The sequence below is a fragment of the Callospermophilus lateralis genome, chromosome 3 (genome assembly GCF_048772815.1).
Source record: "Callospermophilus lateralis isolate mCalLat2 chromosome 3, mCalLat2.hap1, whole genome shotgun sequence".
In the NCBI taxonomy this organism is placed as follows: domain Eukaryota; kingdom Metazoa; phylum Chordata; class Mammalia; order Rodentia; family Sciuridae; genus Callospermophilus; species Callospermophilus lateralis.
The window spans coordinates 26,843,547-26,864,162 of record NC_135307.1 but is presented as its reverse complement, the minus strand read 5'-3'; the positions used below and the strand labels follow the sequence as shown (position 1 = coordinate 26,864,162).

General features: G+C 52.1%; 2 protein-coding genes across 4 annotated transcripts in view; both read right to left on the bottom strand.

Annotated features, from left to right (window-relative positions):
- Positions 1-1,523: 1,523 nt before the first annotated feature.
- Ngb (neuroglobin) lies at positions 1,524-4,891 on the bottom strand. Of its 2 annotated transcripts, none has more exons than XM_076848071.1 (4): positions 4,803-4,891; positions 3,312-3,423; positions 2,663-2,794; positions 1,524-1,658 (listed from the first exon to the last, which is right to left on the bottom strand). In XM_076848071.1, exons 1-4 carry the CDS (start codon positions 4,889-4,891, stop codon positions 1,524-1,526), a joined length of 468 nt encoding a protein of 155 aa, XP_076704186.1. The 2 variants fall into 2 exon arrangements, with proteins under 2 accessions (XP_076704186.1, XP_076704187.1); XM_076848072.1 differs by having other exon boundaries at positions 2,675-2,794.
- A 3,688-nt stretch (positions 4,892-8,579) lies between these two features.
- Positions 8,580-20,616, bottom strand: part of Pomt2 (protein O-mannosyltransferase 2) — a 39,607-nt gene continuing 27,570 nt past the window's right edge. For both annotated transcript variants that reach the window (XM_076849798.1, XM_076849800.1), the window contains exons 12-21: positions 20,035-20,113; positions 18,385-18,536; positions 17,846-17,937; positions 16,870-16,946; positions 13,767-13,838; positions 13,401-13,460; positions 13,200-13,305; positions 12,080-12,220; positions 11,785-11,899; positions 8,580-11,056 (exon numbers count right to left, since the gene is read on the bottom strand). In XM_076849798.1, the coding sequence (XP_076705913.1) occupies positions 10,951-11,056; positions 11,785-11,899; positions 12,080-12,220; positions 13,200-13,305; positions 13,401-13,460; positions 13,767-13,838; positions 16,870-16,946; positions 17,846-17,937; positions 18,385-18,536; positions 20,035-20,113 (1,000 nt within the window). In that variant the 3' untranslated portion in view covers positions 8,580-10,950. The remainder of the gene's footprint in view (positions 11,057-11,784; positions 11,900-12,079; positions 12,221-13,199; positions 13,306-13,400; positions 13,461-13,766; positions 13,839-16,869; positions 16,947-17,845; positions 17,938-18,384; positions 18,537-20,034; positions 20,114-20,616) is intronic.

Here is a 20,616-nt window from a genome sequence, read left to right as displayed (position 1 = left end):
TCTGGTGGCCGCAAGTTGTAACTGACCAACCAAAACACGTAACAGCGCAACAGAAGACACGTTCATATCTGTTTCTGATAAAATTCCAGATGGGCGATCCTGATGAGAGGGAACCCTCTCCAAGCAGTGATTCAGGGACCAGACTCCTTTCACCAGGTGGCTCTGTCCCCTTCAGCACATGGTCCTCAAAGTCACTGTGAGGTCTGCTTCGAACTGGCAAGGGATGACAGAGCAGGAGGAGCACATGGGGGCTTGGGGGGACACAACAAGAAGTGGTGCAGCCCCACACATTGTTCATTGACAGAGCTGTCCCCTTCCTACCTGGTTGCAAGGGAGGCTGGGCAGTGTCGCCCAGCTGTAAGCACAGGAGAGACTGGGTTTGTTGGCCTGCCAGTCAGTCTGAAGCCCAAACCAGCAGCTCCGTCTCTACCATGGCCTTCCAGCCTCCCCAGCCTCTGCCTTATTTTCCACCCTCTCGGGCCTTGGCTCCGCTAACCACGCCCCCGCCCCGCCCCCCCAGGACATGCTAGGTCCCATGCCCTGCAGCTGCATTTAGAGCAGCCAGGGCCCAAGAAGAGACCAGTCCCTGAAGGTCAGACAGGCAAACACAGGACATGTTTATTCCTCGAGAGTTTACAGGACCACAGCAGAGAGCAAAAGGGTCGTAGAGGTGGCCGGCAGCGGCAGAGGGCTCTTCACCGCTGCTTCCTCTTCCACCCACCTGCCCAAGTCCTGGCACTCCACGGGCATTAAATATGGCAGCTGTGGGGCCCCAGCCCGAGCCGGTGAGCAGAAAGGAAGTGGGGAGATATGGCGGCCCTGCTGAAGCTGGGAGTTGAGGAAAAGCCACTGTGACTCGGTGGCCCCTCCTCCTTGACCTTCCCAGCCCCTCCCAGGCCTGTTCCCTGATGCTGTTCCCTGCAGCATCAGGGAGTTCCTGCCAGGAGTGCCCAGGGAGGGCCCGATGTTCTGCCAAAGGAAAACTACTCTCTCTGGGGGTATCTGAGCAGTTGAGAGCCAGAGGAGCCCCAGGGTGGAGCAGGCACCCCTTTCCCAAGGCACCCACTACTTGCTCCACTGCTGGGACACATCTGTCCCTAAGCCTGAAACAAACACCCGAGGCAGGCAGGAGAGCAGCACAGGCCTGGGCAGCAGGGCGAGGTGCTGGAGCCCAGCCACTTGTCCTAGGAAGGGCGACACAGAGAGGAGCCCCCGGCTCTCCGAGCTCCTTCCCAGCCCCACGCCACCTCTGCCCCCCAAACTCTCTCCTTCTCATGGGCAAACACGGGGGTGGCAGGGAGGTCAAAAGGCAGGCGGGGAGGAGGCTGCGGGAAGGAAGGGAACCCAGAAGCCCCTTCCTGCTGTGCATTTGGGAAGGGGGGACCCGCTCCTGCCCCGTCACCTCTCCAGTATGGCCAAGGGGACAAGGACCGAGATGCAGGGAAGCCTGGAGGAGCCAGGGCTACAGTGGACACAGACCAACAGGCAGAGAGCTGGGGCTGCCTCTGGGCAGGGGGCTCCTTTTACTCGCCGTCCCAGCCCCGGCTCATGGCCGCCACCACAAGCCCGTAGAGCTGGCTCCAGGCGGCCCGCATGGCCGGTGTGAAGGCCGGGCCCAGGCACTTCTCCAGCATGTAGAGCAGGGACTCACCCACCGTCTGCAGAGGCAAGGGGCGCCCAGTCATTCCAAAAGGCAGGAAGGCACTGCTCCATTGCACAGATGAGAAAACCGAGGCCAAGGACTGGGAAGGGTTCCTGGCCTCCTTCTCTCCTGCCCGGGGCTGATGCTTCTTAAGGAGGGTCCTATCTCAGTCCTTGGGAACCACATTGTGCCCACCTTCTCCCCAAATGTGACACATTACAGCAAATAGAACCTTCCACTCCACTCCTAGCTTTGCAACCACCCACGAGAGGATCAAGGCATTTCCTGGCTCCGAACCGACCAAATCATTACCCCTGAGCCTCAGTTTTCCTCCCCACAAGGCAGCAGTCATAGAGTTAAGGGTCTAGGCTGCGGAGCCAGATAGACCTGCGTCCAGATTCTGACCACCACTGAAGAGCTGGGTGACCCTGAGCGAGCTGCATAGCCTCTCTCAGCTCAGTTGCTATATCAATTAAACAGGCAAAGTAAAAGTTCCAAGTCCTGGGCTTGTTGGGAGATTCAGTGGGATAATCTATAAAAAGCACAGTATTTGCAAACACTAAGCCTTTGGCCATAATGATGCTCTCATTTGTTATTATTAATCAAATACGGTTTATTACTCACAGGCCAGCTTGGACCTACCAGCCCCTTCTGAACGCCCAGCTGGATGCCAGATGTGGGTGATTCCAACCACACCGTGTGGATCAGAACTGCCTACTTGAGCTCTACTCTAAGAAATTAGAAATTGTTGCTTTAAGCCAATACTTTTTGGGGTGGTTTGATACCCAGCAGTGGAATGCTGAGCCAACCAAACATGCCCAAAAGCTTCTAAATTTTATAGTTCTAAAAAGAAAAGAAAACTATATCAGACAAGAGAACTTGGAGGCTCAGAGAGGTCAAGCCAGCATCAGGGTCACACAGCAGATAATAACTGATGTGGGCCACCAGAACTGGTCATCTGAACGGAAGGGCATGGGCAGAGAGAAGAGGTGCTAGGGGAGGACTGGAAAGAGGAAGAGCCCCTTTACCCACCGAGAAGGAGCTGAGCTTCACGCCCACTGCCCGGTGCTTCCTGCCCAGGCCAGCAAGGTACTCTTCCAGGGACGACAGGTCCTCCACATTGGTCACTGCAGTGTCAATCACGAGCATCACCTGCCAAGGCAGAGACAGCAGTGACAGAGAGGCCCGAACAACCCTACTGCACATGACCACAACCCAGAACCCGGGGTCCCAACCAGAGGGCAGTGAGGGCTGCAGGGCCTCGGTTTTCCAGGACCAGGGGGACCTGGCAGCCTGTGTCCACGTCAGCGGGCGGGCACACCCCTGAAGGAAGTCCTCCTCCTCCTCCAAGGATCTCAAGTCCCTAACGTGCCTGCTGGACGGTGCTGTCTGCCTGGGATGAGGGGAAACTGAGGCCCTGTGAGGAGCCTTTAGGAAACCCCAACCCGGTTTCCATGGGCAGGAGTGCGCCAGTCCCTCTGATGGGGCGAGTGGACAAGGTCAAGGGCAATGACAGGCTGGGACCTGCTGGCTAAGCACAGGGTCAGGGAGGAGGGGAGCCATCACGCGGTCAGATCAAGCCCAGGCGGAAGTCGTCCTCCCTGTCCCAAGCCCCTCCTCCTCTGCTGGGTCCTGGTGGCCACTGAGGCCCCCCCGCCCCGCCCCTCACCTTCCTGATGTGGTCCAGGAACTCCGGGGAGGACAGGCAGTCCTCGGGGCTAGAGAACTGGCGGCTGTTGTACTGGAAGAGGGGCAGCAGCTCGGGCTCCAGGGCAAACAGCCTGCCGGGGGAGGGGAGGGGGGTCAGGGGAACAGGTGTCAGGCGTCGGGTGTGTCCAGCAAGCACCAGTGGACCTGGCTGGGCCGGCAGTGAAGCTGAGCTTCAGTGGCGGCCACCAACCACAGCATACCTCCCCTCCTGGCACTGCTGGCCTTGCCAATGCTCTCCTCACCTCTCCCCAGACCCTGAAGGGCATGCCTGAGACCCCTGCTCTTGGGTTAGGACTTCTCAGTCTCACCATGTCTGAGGAAGCTCTGAGTACCAATGATTCTAGCAAAAACAAAATCCTTACGCTTACAGAACACTGAGTACTTCACAGGTGGTTGACTTGAAATTTGGATCCCTCATAATTTTAAGCAGTGAGTGCCTTAGACCAATTCCACAAAGGAGGAAACAGAATCCCAGAGAGCCTAAGCAACCTGCTAAAAGTCACACAGCTTGAAAGTAGTGGAGCCACCACAGATGCCAGGGGGGGCGGGGGGAATGATCTTGGAGAAATCCAGGAGGCACAACCAGAAGCTATCAGCCTTATTCTGGAGGGATCATGCTTTTGTGTAATTCTTGCAGCTCTGTTATGTATTGACTGCGTCTGAGGGGGTTGGAAGTGGGTTGCAAAACTTGGTCAGAAGTTTTGGGCTGGCCTAGGAAGCCAAGTTTCCTGAAAAAACCCGGATGTAGAGAGTGTGGTCCACTGGTGATGGCAGAGGGGTTCCAGAGAGAGACCCAAGGTGAGGCTGAAAATTAGCTTTCCCTGCCCTGTAGGACCTGCACATCCCTCTTCCTGGTGGTGAGACTTGGGTTTGTCACCCCTACTCTGGAGGTTTTCGGGGCCTAACCTGGTCCTTTCCCAGAAGGGTTTATCCTGCCGGTTGCTGGGAGTGCGCACTCCTGGGGCCCCGTTGCAGGAAGGAGCTCGCCCTGCCTGCCAGGCGCCTGGCACACCCTACCCACACCGGCCTTCGGGATGCTCCAGTCTCCTCCTACCGACGGCGGTAAGCACCCCTGCTTTCCCCACCCAAGAAACACTCAGGAAGTGCAGGGTCGAGGAGGGGGCACAGCGCGGGACCAGCTTCCGCCCACCCAGGTGTAACCAGAGAGATTCGAGTGGAGGATCCCACCTGTCGCCAGCGAGGCCAGCTGAGAGCAGGGTGTGCTGCGCTGGCTCCTAAGATGCGCCCATGCCCCAGAGAAGAGCAGAAAAGGGTGCGCCACCCGTCGCCGCGCGCTGCGCTCCTCTGGCGCACATCTGGCAGGCCCCCCAGAGCCACCGCAGTGGACCGGTTTTTCCTCCTCCGATCCCATTGCAGCTGCCTTGAAATCGCTTCTGGCGCGGCACCCCTTCGCCCACCGGCACCCCCGGGGCGCTCCGGCAGCCCTCACCTGGCGAACAGGACCGTGCCATGCTCCAGCGGGCTGCGGCTCACCGCCCTCCAGCTTTGCCGGATCAGCTCGGGCTCTGGGCGCTCCATGCTTTCTCTGGGACGCGAGGCGCAGCGCTGGGACCCTCGGGGCTCGGGCGCCGTCACCGCACGTGCCACGCCATCTCCGCGGCCACGCGGGCCCCTGCGCCTACGGTCCTTTGCCTCTGCCGGGCGGGGCCCAACGGCCGCTCCTCGCCTGGCCCGGAGCCAAGAGAAGATGCCCGCTGCCCGCCAAAGGTGGAAGCGCCCCCGGTGTCAGTCCTGCTGGCGCTTCCGGGGACCCCGCTGGGCTGCTGCGCCCTGCACCCAGCAGCTCTAGAGCCGCCCTTTAAAGCAACCGCGGCCCGGTCCCCCTCCTGTCCAGCAGGGCGCACACTCCCTCTGCCACCGCCTTGGCCAGGGACGACCTGGAGGCCTTGGGAATGTCCAGGTTTAGAGCCGAACAAATCATTCAGGCTCTCTTGGCCTCAGCTCGTCACTCGGAAACTAGTGAGACTAGTTACTACATAGGGTGAGGAGCCCCAAAAAGACTGCGTTGAATTTGATTCTTCCTCTTAGTAAGAGGTAGCAAGCCCCATTCCAACTCGGCCTGGAGACTGGAGTTTGTTGTTTTCTGAGCACATGGTATTTGCTCAAATCGTGCCCATTTACTGTTTCTTTCTGTCAGGATGTGGAGCCAGCGGGCACCAGGTCATCTACCTTTATGACTAGGCTGTCTGGTTATCCAAGTTCTGAGTCTGACAGGGGCACCTTGGGGACTACTAGAGCTTTCAGCTTAGGAGTAGACCACAGCCATTTCCATCCAGACCCAGATTTTCCTGAGACCCCCATTTCTGGAAATCTGTGAGTTGTGTTTGCAATCTCAGCCAGGGCAGTAGATGCGTTACATTTGTGGAAGGGGTTCAGCTCTACCATTCATTCCATGGCTCCATGGATTATTAAAAATCATGACTTTTTTTTTTTTTAACGAATAGTACTAGTCCAGGTCAAACTCTCATGCCAACCCCTCAAGGTGTGCCCTGGCCACCTGTCCAAACCAAACTTTTCAACCATGAAAATTCCTTCAGCTGCCCAGACCCAGCAGCCTAGGTTAGGGAGAACAGGCCTATTTTCATCCTCATCTTACTTTTCATAAATTTTGAGTATCTGAGCTGCTCTCCTCTCACCCTGCCCCCATCTCTGGGCCTTAGTTCCAGCGGCTGTACCATAGGGGGGGTGGGTGGCAAGGTCTCCAGAGGCCACCTCCTTTGATCCCATGGATCCCAGACAGTTACGAAGATTAGTTATGAACAGGTTGTGGGTTCATGGCCAGCCCTATGCTAGACATGAGTGCTAAAAACTTCTAAAACTTCTGATCCTGAATCAGGACTAAGAGACTAGGACTAGTCCTGATCCAGGCCAAAGCCCCATGAGGCCATCTGGCTGCTCCCCCTCTTCCAGGGCAGAGTTTGGGTACACACTCTTCCCCATCTTCCCAGTATCTCCCTGCGCAGGAGCAGGAGAGCAAGGCTTTGGGGCAGCCTAGAGTCCTAAAGAGTTTGAGAGGTCCCCACGCAAGAGTACAAAGGGACTAAGGCTGAAGGAAGAAGAAACCAAATTTCTAACCTGGGATCCCATAGCTCTGTAGGAACAGAAAACCATATGGAAAGGCCACATGAGACTTTGGTGACCTTTGCCCTTTAGTGCTCAGATGCCTGGTGCTCTGTGAAGGCACCTGCTCTACCCAGCTTGCATTCCTTATCAACAGTCCACCCTTCTCCCTCGGATAGGTCAGCAGTCTGATGAGTCACAGGAGCTACTGGCCTTAGCGGGGAAGTGGTAGAGTGGGCTCAAACCCACCGCTCTCCTCTGCTTTCCTAGAGCCATAAGGCAGGGAAGAGGGCCAAGTGTACTCCAATCTCTGCTTCCCTTGGAGAAGGGCCTGAGAATCAGGTGTGGCTGAAGGAGCCCAAGTGGCGTGTCCCATCCAGGACATGTAGTGACTAAACTCGCTTCTGAGGGGCTGGAACTCTCCTCCCTGTGGGGCACCTGCGGAGATGCACGTAGGCTGTAGCCTGGATGAGCGTTCAAGTGCTTTTCTTCAGCCAGCACTGTCGCTCAGAGCAATGTATCATTAGTAACAGCAAAGTGCTAGTTTTGAGCACCAGTGACGATGTGCTCGTTAACTCTGCATCTTCACAACAGTCGATGGAGCCAGTTGAGGAAAGAAAGCAAAGAGGTTAAGTAACCAGCCTGAGGTCACATAGTAGACAAGTGATGGGGCCAGCACTTGACCACAGGGGGACCCCCAGCCCATCCTCTCCATTGTTCCCTCACCAAGACCAAGAGCAGTGTCCATGGTTCAGACCAAGTCAAAGCCACTGGGTCTGGGTCAGAGGTGTGCTAGAATCAGCTCTGACAGGGCTTAGAAAGCCAGATGCCTACATCTCTTTCCAACTTCTCATTCAGTGACATCAAGTTGGTAGCTTGAAATAGGCCCAGGTGGGAGAATTGGAAATTGGCAAATGTTACAATCAGGGCTTCTTGTAGCTCAGAGAAAACTTGCTGTTAAACATCTACCACCACTGGTCTGGGCACACCTCAGGAACCAGGAGAAACCTGTTCCAAGCAGAGCTGCAGACGCACTACACAGAATGTACACAGGAATGTACCAAGTCGGGACACCTCACCTCAGGGCATCCAGCGCTGCCAGAGTGCTCTCAGGAGGTGCTGCCAGTCCAGGCTGGAGAAGCCAAGAATGCCCAATTTGGTGCTAATCCTGCCTCTACTATTTCCTAGCTGTAGGACCTCAAGCAGGGAATTTAATCTCTCCCAGGTAGAATGGAGACAAGAACACCGTTGACGTCACCAGGCCTTTAAGAGGAATCAATGTCACAGGTGTGTCAAGATTCCATGGACTGGCTGGGCATGGGGGGGCACACCTGTAATCCCAGCAGCTCAGGGAGCTGAGGCAGGAGGAGCAAAGGCAGCCTTGGCAAAAGCAAGGTGTAAACAACTCAGTGAGACCCTGTCTCTAAATAAAATGCAAAAAAGGGCTGAGGTTGTAGCTCATGGTTAAGCACCCCTGGGTTCAATCCTTGGTACCAAAAAATAAAATAAAAAATCCATAAACTAAGCTGTGCCATTCTAAGTATTGAATCTGTTTCTGACCTGTCTGTCCCAGGCATTTTCCATTTCCTGAGGATCTGCACGACCTGCCCTCCTCCCCAGCCTGCCTCCAGCCACTCTTGGTCCTGAGGGGAGCAGTCAGAAGAACCCAGAAGACCCCCCAACTTCCCCCATTGGTAACACTCCCTCCTATCTCCTCCAACACATAAGTCAAGTCCCTCATGTCATTCCAGATGACAAGACCCCATCAGGACAGAGCCTCTGTTAAGAAAATGGCAAATTGCTACAATGCTGCTGGGCCACTCAGAAGGGGACAAAGGGCTATATTGTCTGGGCAGTCAAACAAGAAAAAAATACAAGGTCAGCTTCCTACTTATCTTTGAATAAGTAAACTGAAATAGCCAACATTATTCAAGTAATTATGTACCGGGGAAGGCCCAAGTGCCCTGGCTGGCCAGAGCCTCTGCTGGGACGAGAAGGGCCTCAGATGTGACAACGTTGAGATGGTTCTTGCCCTCCACACCTTCTTCTCTTCTTAAGCAGGCCCCTCTGGCAGCCAGAGGGAAAGTCAGTTAAATACAAGAACGACAAGCAACATGGCATTCAGAACAAGAGCTATTTATTACAAAAGGAACCGCTTACAGTTCCACTTTTCTTTTTTCTTTTTTTAAAATAAAACGTGGCTCAAGATGCTGGCTCCAGGTTGGGCTTACTGACAAATGTCTCCTCCTCCACCTGCAGCCTGAGATATGTCACCTTTCTGCCAGTTCCCAAGGCTGCAGCCCACATTCAGAGCAGCACTTGACGGTCTCTTCCCCCAGCACCTTCCAACAGCACCTGAGCCCCTTGCAGCTGTACCACTCCATGTGGCCTTGTCCCCAGAGAAGTGTTTGCCAGCATAGGTGTGGAGAAAAAGGAGTGGGAGGGAGCCCTCTTTCTTCCATCCTTGGAAAGCAGTGCAAGAGACTGAGGGAACTTTTGTCCCCAGTGTGACCAAATTAGGAGGGAGGGTGGGTGGTGCTAGCTGAGCTCTCTCCTCGCTTCCCCCCACCCAGAGGTCACCCTATTGGCTTCTTCAAATGCCTCCCTTCCAACAAGTTCTTGGGAAATGAAAAGGCAAAAGGGAAAAGAAGCTACCTCCTGGATGTCATCCTGGGTCACCATCTTGGCTAAAAGCCAACAGATTCCTGCATCCAAACCTCTGAGACCCCATCCAGTTGGTGCCCACACCCAGCTCAGAAGAAGCCAACTCCACCTGTGAAGAGGAGGGCGCGAGGGCCAGAGCTCATCCATTCTGCTCTCTTCCCCTGGCAGAAATGCAATTTAGCAGGCGACCCAGACTCTGCATGCAGGCCACACTTCCTGCTGGGGAGTCAAAAGGGCTGCAGCCGTGGGAGAGGGAGGTCATGGGGCCTCAGATCTAATTAGCCACTCTGCCTTGCTTTCCACGTGGCTGCATTTCCTCTATTAACATTAATGATGCTTGGTCTGAATGTCCACGCATGGCCCAGAAACTTCCCTCCCCACCACTCAAGAGGTAGCACAGTCTGTCCCTGAGACCAATTTCCAGTCTCCGTGGCAACCATCTCCTGAAGATGCTTTAAAGAGCTCTGACCCTGTCAGAGTTGTTGGGAGCTACTGCAAGGGAAGATGAAACGTGGCAGAGATTCATCATTAAACCCTGAAACATCAAACTCCTCAGAGACAAAATAAACATTTTTGTCTTGTATTGAGAGGAGGGAGGCAGGCTGAAGGGCTGGCCTTGGGTTGGTTTGGTTCTGACCCAAAAGTTTTCCTAATCCCTCTGGGGAGAGAAGTGGAAGGAGAGGCTCTGAGCTCCTCAGCTGTGCTTCAAAGTGGTAGACGCTGGAGCCATCGTGCATCTGCAGGAGTTCTGGGTTTGGGGACAGGAGATCAGTGAAGCAATGAACAGGAAAAGGGAAGCACCAATAGCCAAAGAGGGTATCAACAGGGGAGGACTGGAGAGGCCAAGAGGTCCAGCAGGAACGGGAACTTCATGGTCCAGATGGGCCAGGGCAGCCCCTGCCCTGGCATTCCACTAGACAGAGCCACAGACCCTGCTCTCCCTTTCATCTGTCTTAGCAGTTATGAAGGGTTCCCAAGGGCTTTCCCGGTGATCAGGAGAGAGCGGCTGTCCTGGTCCTTGTGGCCAAGTCAGATATAGAAGGAAAGGGACAGACAGTGAGAAGCACCCTCTGGAGAACAGGCCAAGGGACATGGAGCTGCCAAGGACAGGGTGGGGTTCTTTCCATCAACCTCAGTGTGACATTCCCAGAGAAAGGGGAACAGGGCTGAAGCCCAGTGCCATGCACACTGCAGGCAGAAGTTCAGCCACCTGTGGTCACAGAGGACACTCAAGGAGGCAGCAGAGAGTAGGCCCTCCAGTGCAGGACACTTGCTCTCCTCAACTGGACTTGTTTGCTTATGGGAAGGAGGGTAGTGCGGCTTCAACAGTTCCATCTGCTATGCCCCTGGTGACATCCTCGGGAGTCAGTCCCTGAGGCCCTCTTGCAGGTCAGAGGCTTTCTAAGGGATCTTAGAAACCCAAACCAAACCAAATCCAATGTGAACAAATACCAGAAAATATTACTGTAGCCCTGGACTATTTCTTAAGAGTTTATGACTCTCACCTGTCCACAGTTACACGGTCCATATTCCACAGGGATTTGGACAAGTATACATCTCACACACACACTCCCACACTCACACCCACCCTCATGCATGCTCATCCTCCCTTGTGTTGCACACTTGGGGAACTGGGCTTAGGAGACACTGTCCTCTGTAGTGCTGCAGACAGGCTGTGGCTCATTTTAGTGTTGAGTTTAATCCGGGTTCGCTCCCGGAGCTCGGTCCTGGCAGGCAGCAGAACTCTCCAGGCTCCTGAGGCAATGCTCCCGCAGCCGAAGGGTCCAGGGACTGGCTCACAGCTGGTGTCCCCAGGAAGTTCCTGGATCCAGGCTGGGGTCCTTGCAGTGGCCTCAAAAGTCCCATGATTCCAGCCACCTTAGTCCTGCCATTGGACTCTCGGGGTCCTGGGCTAAGGGACCAACCATCCCGTAAGCCAGAGGGTGGAAGAGGTAGAAGCTGTGAGAGAAGCAGAGAGAGGCAGTGGACATCCCAGGCCAAGCTGAGGAGCCTGACGCCAGTTGTTCCTGCTGGAGCTCCCGGGTCTCTGCCAACAGCAGTCCTTCCCTCTCAGTACCCTGTCAGTGCAAGCTCACATACGGGCAAACTCGCATGACCTGAGAGCTTAGCAACAAGGAAGGAAAGGGCTCTTCCCCACAGGCCTGGGACAGGGACCCAGCTTGGGGTCTGGCTGCGAGATGTGTGGCTCAGAGCAGATGTTAACATGTGTTAACCCTCTGTGGCAGGCATGTGCTTATAGATCACAGGTCCTACTACAACCAGGCAGTGACTCCACAGGGAACCTGTGAGTCTCACCAGGAAGTGGGGAAAGAGGACTTTCCAACCTACTACCTCCTTCCAATGATTCTGAACTACATCTCCCACATCCCCCTTCCCATTTGCTCCCTTTCTCTCACCCCACCAAGAGCTGTTCAGCAGAGACAGGCTGTCCCTTCCAGGAATGCTAGGATTGTGCCAAAGCTGGGAACCACCGGCAAAGGACTGAGTCCCCGCCTCTCCTACCTCACTGCACATCAGACTCATCCAGGGGGCTTTAGAAATAGTGACCAATTGACTCACGAACTCTGGGGACAGGACCCAGCCATGGGAACACCTTTTTTAGCATCCCAGGACGTTCTCAGTGCGTCCAGGGCTGAAGCACCAGTAACGCGTACAAGTGTGCACACCTGTAGGCAGCTCCCAGGAGCAGGCTCAGGATTCCCAAGGCGTGTATGCCCCTGGCCAGGCAAGAGGAAGCCAAAGCCCAGGCACAGAGCCGCAGGAGGGTGTCCCACAGAATGCCTAGTGGAGAGAAGACAAACTCAGCCCAGCCCAGCAGAGAACAACTTCTGAGGTACGGCAGGAAGGAACCACCCCACACTAGGGAGCAGAGATCCGCCCAGTTCTGCTGCTCCACAGCAGCCACTCCCCCTTCCCAAACCCCTTCCTTTTCACCCCACAGAGCAGATGGGCAGTGCTGACCTGTCAACATGCTGGAGAAGAGCATGGCTGGGAAGTAGTGGTGGAAGTAGAGGATCCGGCCCATCAGGAAAAACGGGAAGTAATGGAGCACCCACCCGAGCAGCACCTGGCCACCTCCTCGCAGCAGGATCTTGGTCAGCCCTGGGCCCCAAGCAGCACAGCCCCAGTCAGGAAACAGGGAGGGCAGACAGCCTGGGCACAGTCCAGCTCTGCCCTCCTCGCCCTGTGTCTCTGAATAAGTACAGTGCTTCACCAGGCCTTCCTTCCCTCAGGTGCAGCAACCCAAACAACCTGATGGCGGCCAGAGAGAGGAGCAACTGGGTCGAGAGCCTTGGCCAGAGCCCAGCCTGGAAAGGCCTTGGCACCACGGCAGGGGTGCGGCATGCCAGCAGGGGGCCTGATCTGGTGTCTGGGCAGGAGGGAACCTGGCTCTAAAGAAACCCAATCTTGCCCACCTACAGAACCAATCCTCCCCTCCCTGCCTCCACAGCCACAGACCCTTGCAGCAGCAAACAGGGAAGGAAGTGAGGGTAGAGAGCAGGATGGTGCCTGACACCATAACTGTTCGGAGAGGGAGGTGCAGGGTGAAAGGGCCTGTGTGGTATCTCGGATGCTGAGGTCCATGCCTGACAGCTAAAGCAACCAGGAGCAGCACCAGGACAGGAACCCACTGCCGACCTTTCTGAGGTACGGCAGAAAGGAGCCACCCCACACCAGGGAGCAGAGATCCCACTAAAGGACAGGGCCACGGAGCAAGCAGGGGCAGAGCAAAGAAGATAGGCAGCTTTGGCTACAGCATAGGGGTAAAAATGAAGGCTCTGAAGTTGGACTGCTAGGGTTTGAACCTCAGCACTATTATTCCTGGGGCAAGTTCCCTAATCTCACTATGCCTCAGTTTCCTAATCCATAGAATGGGGTAATAGTACACTACACCCCAGAGTGTTGGGAGGATACAGTGTTGAAACAGCAGTGGGTGTCTGGTGACTAGGCTTTCAAAAGTCAAGAAGGGAAAGCATGAGTGGTGAGGGCAAGGGACACCCCCACCCCCAGCAGGCAGGCCCTCTAGCATGCAGGCTGCTACCAGCTGCTAGGTGGGGCAGGGAGAACCCAGCAACCTGACCTTCCACCTCAGCAGGCAGCTGTGCCCCTCTCTGTATGGCGATGGCAGCAATGCTCCCTAAGAAGAGGTAGAGGGCAATGCTCACCAGATTCAGCCACCAGATCACCTGCATGGAGATGAAAACCAGAGGATGAGAGGAAAGGAGCAGCTCTCCACAGGCAAGTGTAGGAGGCCCTGAGCCAAGAACATCTGGGCACTCACCGGATTGCCAAGCAGATAGACCCGGAAGTCTGTGTCATTTGCCCCTGAGAAGCGTAGGCCCTGTGGAACGGAGCACAGCTTGCTGATCCAGGGCCCAGCTAATCCCCAGCCACCCATTCGAGGGCGAGAAGACTCTTCACCCTTCATAGACAGGTAGCCCAGACAGGAGGTCAGAACATGCAAATTTCACCCAAGTTCCCTGGGGAGCTGGAGTCAGCATCAGGGCAGAAAACGGAGCCCAGCTCTGGCCCGCCCATGCCAGGAGAGGCCTCCCTGTGCCACCCCAGCACACCCTAGCCCTGTGTAGTCTTCACGAGTCTCTTTCTGGGCTCCATTTCCTGGAGGAGCTCCAGCCATGGGCCATACCTGGTAGTTGATGGGCCAATGCCAGGGTTTGGATGTGAACTCATTGTCCTTGGGTTTAAGGCCATTGTTCCCCTGCAGGAAGGTAGCAAATAAAAGCTGGTCAATAAGGAGATCTGGAAGGCTGAGAGAAATGTGAGGCTCAGCTATCTTAGATATAAGCCAAGTGTCAAGAGCAATCCTCCCTCTCTCCTCTCCCTCCCATGCAGGGAAGAGTCAGGTGCCCACCTGCAGCCACTGTCCACTGCCTACAATAACTGCCATAATATTCTTCCCCAAATAAACAAGCTCCACTTGCCATCAGAGGCCATCAGACCCTCTACGCTAGAGAGAAAGAAGGGGAAGAGGAATGAGGGACTTGTTTCCATTAGGCACAAAAAACACACCCGTTGCCAAGTCAAGGACAGTGTCAGGAGGGCAGGTTGGGGAATATAAATCAGAGCTTATTTATTCAATTTCAAACAGAAAAGCAGAGACTCTGAGGCATGTCTGGACCTGGAAAAGGTTCTTTTAGCCTAGTGTTTCCCACTGTCTTTTCACCCCTCACCACCAGGAGCCTTTTTAGACATTTTCCCCCAAATGCCCCCCACGACATTTTAATAGCTTAGCCATATAGTACGTCTGTTTATGTGCTACTATATGAATACCTGGGCTCTGTACAGAAAAATGGCAAGACTCTGCTTTCCTCTCCAAGCTGATATTTTATCCACTGGGAGAGAAATCACTCTCAAGTGCACACTTCAGCCTAAAGGACCTAAACTTGGCCTCTCTAATTCAGCAGCCAAGAATATCCAACAACTTGTCCCACCATGGCAAAATCAGGCCTTCACTAAAATGGAAGGGAACAGGGTCAGGACCCTGGACATTAGGCACCAGGGCTGGGCAGCCTCTTTATCAGCACAAACTGAGAAGACACCACAGGCACTACTGACAGGCACTCCGACTTAGGGTGGCATTCCAAGTCTTGCCACCCTTGACACTTGGGGCCGGACGAGCCTCTGTCTTGGGAGATATCCTGTGCATTCCAGGATGTTCAGCACCCCTGGCCTCTACTCACAGGGTGCCAGCAGCACTCCCATATCCCACCCCTCAGTTATGCCTGCCAAAAATTTCCCCTAATGTTGCCAAATATTCACAAGCAGATTCTGAACTGAGAACCACCAATCTAGCCCAAGAAAGGTCTAGAAGTTTTGGTTCAATGAACTGTCACCCAGAGCCTTACTCATTCAACTCTTCGAGGGCTTGGAAATAGTTTATGAGTCTTCATATGGTGATTAGGTGGCTCCTATAGGGTCAAAGTACCATGGCGGGTGTCAGACCCAAAGAAGCAGCTATCCCACCCCTCAATCACTATGGCCATCTGAAAAGCCTTGAACCCCTGGAGCAGTGACTGAGGAAACTCAGCTCCTTCAGACAGTCAGCTGAGTCTCAAACTCAGGATCTCCAGTCAGAACTGTAACTAGTCAAGGGATCCTATTTACTACATCAAACTCAGAGAAATCCGGCTCCTTTACTAAATCAAGAGATGGAAGGAGGGGAAATCTATAACTAACAGAGGTATATATGTTTATAAGTTGTCTTTCATGTTGCAAATCCAGAAGGCTTACTCCAGCTAACCTCATCAGATAAGCCAGTCTTCTCACTCAGATCTCAGCTGGCAGAAAACCAGACACACAGACACACGCAAACACACACACCCCTACAGTTTCTGTAGCTTGAACTCACTGTTTTGGTCTCTCTCTGACTCTACATTGGTTAAATAAGAGAATTCTCTTGCATCCTTTTTCTTCTTCGATAATGAAAGAATGAATGAAACTTTTTAGACTTCCTCATTTACTCTTAAAATTCTTTCCAGACTTATACTGATATTCTTACTGACAGGCACATATTTAAACGAGCTATGTCATCAGGCCACAGTGACAGTTACAAGCAAAGAGTCAGAGAGGAAGTGACCCAGAGATGGCTTAATGTCAACTCATCACCTCTCCATGTGCAAGATGAAAAAATCTGAATTTTAAAAGTTTAATCTGGTGAAATAAGTCAACTATGTTTACTGAGCAGTGCTGACATAATCACTTCTGGCAAAGTCCACTTGACAGGGGTCACAGAGGAAAGATAACAGCCCTATACCTCCCAGCTCAGTGGGTGGCTGAGGACCTGCCATCTCACTTGAGATACGGTGGTTCCTCAGTATCACTCCTGCAGGACTCAGGTTTCTCAGAAATCAGAGCAAGGGGGTCTCCCAGGGAGCAGCAGAACTGCAGGGAGATCTCCCCAATTCACGGGGGAAATTTAAGCTACTGGGCAGAATTTTCCCAATTTAAAGGTTTCCTCTCTCAATTTTCCTTAAACCTGCTGTCAGCTAGCAATGACAGAGTGCAAATAATTAGTCTTAAGAAACCTTAACAAGAGTCAGCCATGCCCCCTAAATAGTTTCTGTCCAGGAATATGGGTGGACTCATGGTTGGAATTATATGCTTAACATCCACAACAAATTCAAATTAGCTATTCATTATAACAGATCCTAATCTCTTATGGAGTGAACTATCAGTATCTCATGATCTTCAACCAAGAGACTGTGGCTTTCAGGAGTCCTGCCACTAGTACTGATTTGCAAATCAATAGAGGGAGAGAAGTATCACAGTAACTGGCACTGACTCTGAAAGCCCACTAGCCTAGCTTTGAAGCCTGGATCCACTTTTGACACAGAGCTCTGTAACATGGACAAGTTCCTTAACCTTTCTGGGTTTCTGTTCCCTCTTGTATAAACTGAGAATGACAATAATCTCCACAGGATTCTAATCAGTTTTAAGTGAGTTAATGTATTACAGTCCTTAAAATAGTGCCTGGAACATAAGAGCTACACAAGTGCTCCCTGACATTAAGCTTGTTGTCATCACCATCATCACCACCACACCACTTTCCTCATAAGGGAAATGTGATTTGTGATAAGGGAAATGCCCATGAAGATGAAGCAAACCAGTAGATGAAGACACTTTCAAAGTCCTCCACAAGGGGGCAGTGGATCTACATCATGGTTACTGATCTGTGCTCCAAATCTGTGGCTGCTCCAAAGTACTTAGAGAATAAAAAGGGACCACAATACCCGTATCATGACCATGTGGGACTCCAGCAAGATCTCAGGAAAACTGGGCTGCAGCACATCCAGGCTGATATTTGGCACTAGGAAGAAAAACACATTCTCTCTTCATTGTCCATCCACGGTGTCCACATTCCCATCAGGAAACTGCAGCCTTCTTGACAAGCTGACAAGTAGGTGACAGTGTTAAGGACCATTTATTCAGCTTACTTTGAGCATGCATGAGGCATTCTGAGAAATACAAAGGAAGAGAACCACAAGGCCCGCTTCTGTGGTATTCCAACAGCTCTCGGCGCGCCACTCCTCAGGACCTCCTGTCAGACCTGAGTGAGGACAGGGCCCAGGTCTGCCTCACTGCCAACAGAGCCACAGGCCCCACACAGTTCCTGGCATACTCAGTAAAGAGCTGCTTCATGAGTCTGATTAGCTAAGGTGGTAAGGATGGGATGGGAAGCAGGGAGGAGAACTTCAGCCCAAGCCTGAAGGGGAGTTCAGGAAACAGACGATGGACCCAAACACTCAGTGAGCTGAAGCTGAAGCTGAGGTGGAGATGACAAATGGAGCTGGGAGCAAAGGTGAGGGATAGGGATCAGATCAAGGCTGTAGCCAGGGGCTTCTCTCAGTGGCAGGCTGGATGTAGGAGAGGAGGAGCTCTGCCCAGGCAAAATGGGCGAGGACCAGCTGCTCCCAGCCTAGAGGGTGCAGAGGTACTCTCCAGGGGCAGAGACAGAAAAGCACAGAGGGAGACAGAGGGTCCTGCAGGAAGTCACTGGTCACCTTAGGGAGAGGAGTTTAAGGAGGAAATGGATGAGAAGAAAAAGGAGTTAGAAGGATTGGTTATACACAACTCTCAGGAAGACATTCCAGGGAAAAAGGAAGAAGTGGCAACAATAAGATGAAACGGGTAGCAGAATCTATGAAGGTTTATTTCTCTGTAAGGTAACTGTTCATTCAGAGCCAGCTGGGAAGTTACCTTACTCACATTTGGGATTGATATGGTCCTCCACATTCCAGATGGAGTTGAGGGTGTCTTTTAGATATGGTGTGCAGGTAACTTCCAGCTGTTCCCAGCCCCTGTGAAGAGTAGTCAAAGATGTCTCTCAAAAGACCCTCACCCCTCACCCTACCCCAGAGCACATCCACTGCTCTTAAACCTGTGGAACCCCTCTCTTTTCAAGCCAGGGGCCATTATTTTCTCAATCTTACACTTCCATATTCCATAACCCTCCTAGGACTGGGCTAGGACATATCACTCCCATTTTATGAAAAGACAGACCCAGAGAGTTATTATCACAAGCCAGATGTACAGATGTTCAGCTGTCAGAGCACATAAAATACCAAGGCTACCCTGGAGCTCTGTGCTCCGTAGTATACTTGATGCCTCTTCTCCTTCCATCTACAGCAAGGAGAAGCAACCTGGGGCGAACACTGACCATGGGAAATGGAAGCTCTGGCATTCTCCCTGCAGCATAAAAGAAAAAGCCCGAGCTCGATCAGGACTTCAGCACTCTGGAGACTTACCACTTGGGCAGAACCTTTCCTGAGGAGCCCAGGACACAACCTGTGACCAGATGAATGAGGCGAATTCGACTTCTCAGCACTTTTATCCGGTTCCCAAATTTTCTGTTAATAACCTCAATCCGCCAGAAATCATTTGAGTCCCCCGTCCCATTCTGCCACATAAACCAAGAAAAGAACACAAAATAAGATGACTTTAGAGAAGAAGTGTCAGAAAGGGAAACGGCCCCCCTTTCAACTGCCACCATATTACAAAGGTCAAACACCAAATCAGCCTCAGTGACTGAAGCAGGAAAGGGAAAAGGCCATAGAAGTACCCCAAGTGACTGACATTGCCTCACACTCATGTGTAAAACAAGAGCAGCATGTTCCACTCCTGGAACCAGAAGTCCAATCCTTCACTTCACAGGGCTAGAGTTTAAGCACTCAATAGATATTTTTGCCCTTAAACCAAATTCAAGACTAAATTTGCCCTGAGCCAACAGAAGCAAATCATAAACCATTTACATTCATTATCTTGACACGTGGACAGTCACTCATGTAAGCCAGAAAGGCCTGGCCTGGATGCTGTACCTTGGAAATTAAGACAGTGGCATTTAATTGTCCTCAAGAAATTCCCACAAGAAAAATGATAAGGACAGTCAGAGTTGTGACTAGTACATTGTGGGATGAGCAAGTAGGAAGGTTGGGAAATCCACCTTAATGAACCCATGGAATCTTTACCAAAGCACCAATGATGATGGGAAAAAAATGTAACTCATGGAGCTACCTTTTGTGCGTGGGAGCAGTACTAGGGATTGAACTTGTCTGGCATTGAGGTACACACTCAGCCCTTTTTATTTTGAGACAGGGCCTTGCTAAATTGCACGGGCTGGCCTTGAACTTGAAACCCTCCTGCCTCAGCCTGCTGTAATCTGTATGTAGCTCAGATTAAAGGCATGTGACATCACGCCTGGCACTCAGAGAACTTTATTTATTAAGTCCATCTCCCTGAGGCAGTTAATATAAAAGCTGTGTGGATAATATCCCTCTGTAGACCAGGGAAGAGATCCTTAAAAATAAATCCAGTGAGAATTTGGGACCTGTGATAGGATACCTGCACCATCCCCACTTAATCTACTTCCATTACAATTTTTGTAAAGTGGGGATTTGTGAATGATCTGAGGGCTTTAATTAACTAATTTATTTAGCTTTCTATAACAAACTCTTACTGTTATTCATAAGTAACAATGAATCTATATCTAATCATGTCTATGTAAGAAAACTTTGCAAGGCTCCTTCTGCTATTCTATACATTGTTGCTAGAAAACCATTTATGAAAAACTCACTTCATGAGGCCACAGACAGGTCTTGGCTTCTATGTTTAATGTAATTTTAAGAGACCCAAATAGCATTCATATTTAACATTTACTGGGAATCAGGATATGTAAATGATAGTTATCATATGCGAACAGAATGGAAACAAGCAGACGTCAGAGGCTGTTCTGCTCACAGCAAACCTAGACAAAAAGTTCTCAAATGTTAAGACAGTCCATGCACAGCCGGCAATCCTTAGGAATTCCAGAAGTCTTGGGTGGATGTGTCCTGACAGGCCTCCCTGAGCCAAGCCACACAACTTTTGACATCCTGCTCACACCCCAGCTGCTCACTTACTATGCCATAGCCGGTGACCTGATAATGCTTCCGGGTCAGGGGGGCCTCATGATAGTGACTGTGCAAGTTCCGAGAGGTCCTAGGAATGAGAAGAGAGAAGAGTTGTTACCTGAAGAGATGGGCAATGTTTCCTCTTTTACTATTCTATCTGTGAGGACAGAAAAATTAGCACCTGAACTATTAATTCCAACATATCAGGAACTTGTTGCCCATTCACTCACAAAAAACATCCAGAAAATTGGAGAAGAGGAGCTCAAACTGAGAAGGAGAAATGGTAGGAGCACTGGACTATGTGCCAAGAAAGGGGATAAACTCTGGGTGTCAGCAGGGTAGGTGGTGACTTTCAAACACTTGGTTGCTTTGAAACACTTAGCCTGCCTGCTTAGGAGGTGGGTCTGGGGAAGAGAAAATCAACTTGATCTACACATGCCTGAGGTGGGCTACCTGCCCCATCCCCACTTAATCTACTTCCATTACAATTTTTGTAAAGTGGGGATTTGTGGATAATCAGAGGGCTTTAATTAACTAATTTATTTAGCTTTCTATAACAAACTCTTACTGTTATTCATAAGTAATGAATGT

Excerpts from the sequence above, each read along its gene's own strand:
- Ngb (XM_076848071.1), bottom strand. The coding sequence starts at position 4,891 with ATGGAGCGCCCAGAGCCCGAGCTGATCCGGCAAAGCTGGAGGGCGGTG. Across the intron at positions 2,795-3,311 it reads TCCTGGACCACATCAGGAAG|GTGATGCTCGTGATTGACAC; the intron begins GTGAGGGGCGGG and ends CTGCCTTGGCAG. Across the intron at positions 1,659-2,662 it reads CCTTCTCGGTGGGTAAAGGG|ACGGTGGGTGAGTCCCTGCT; the intron begins GCTCTTCCTCTT and ends TTGCCTCTGCAG.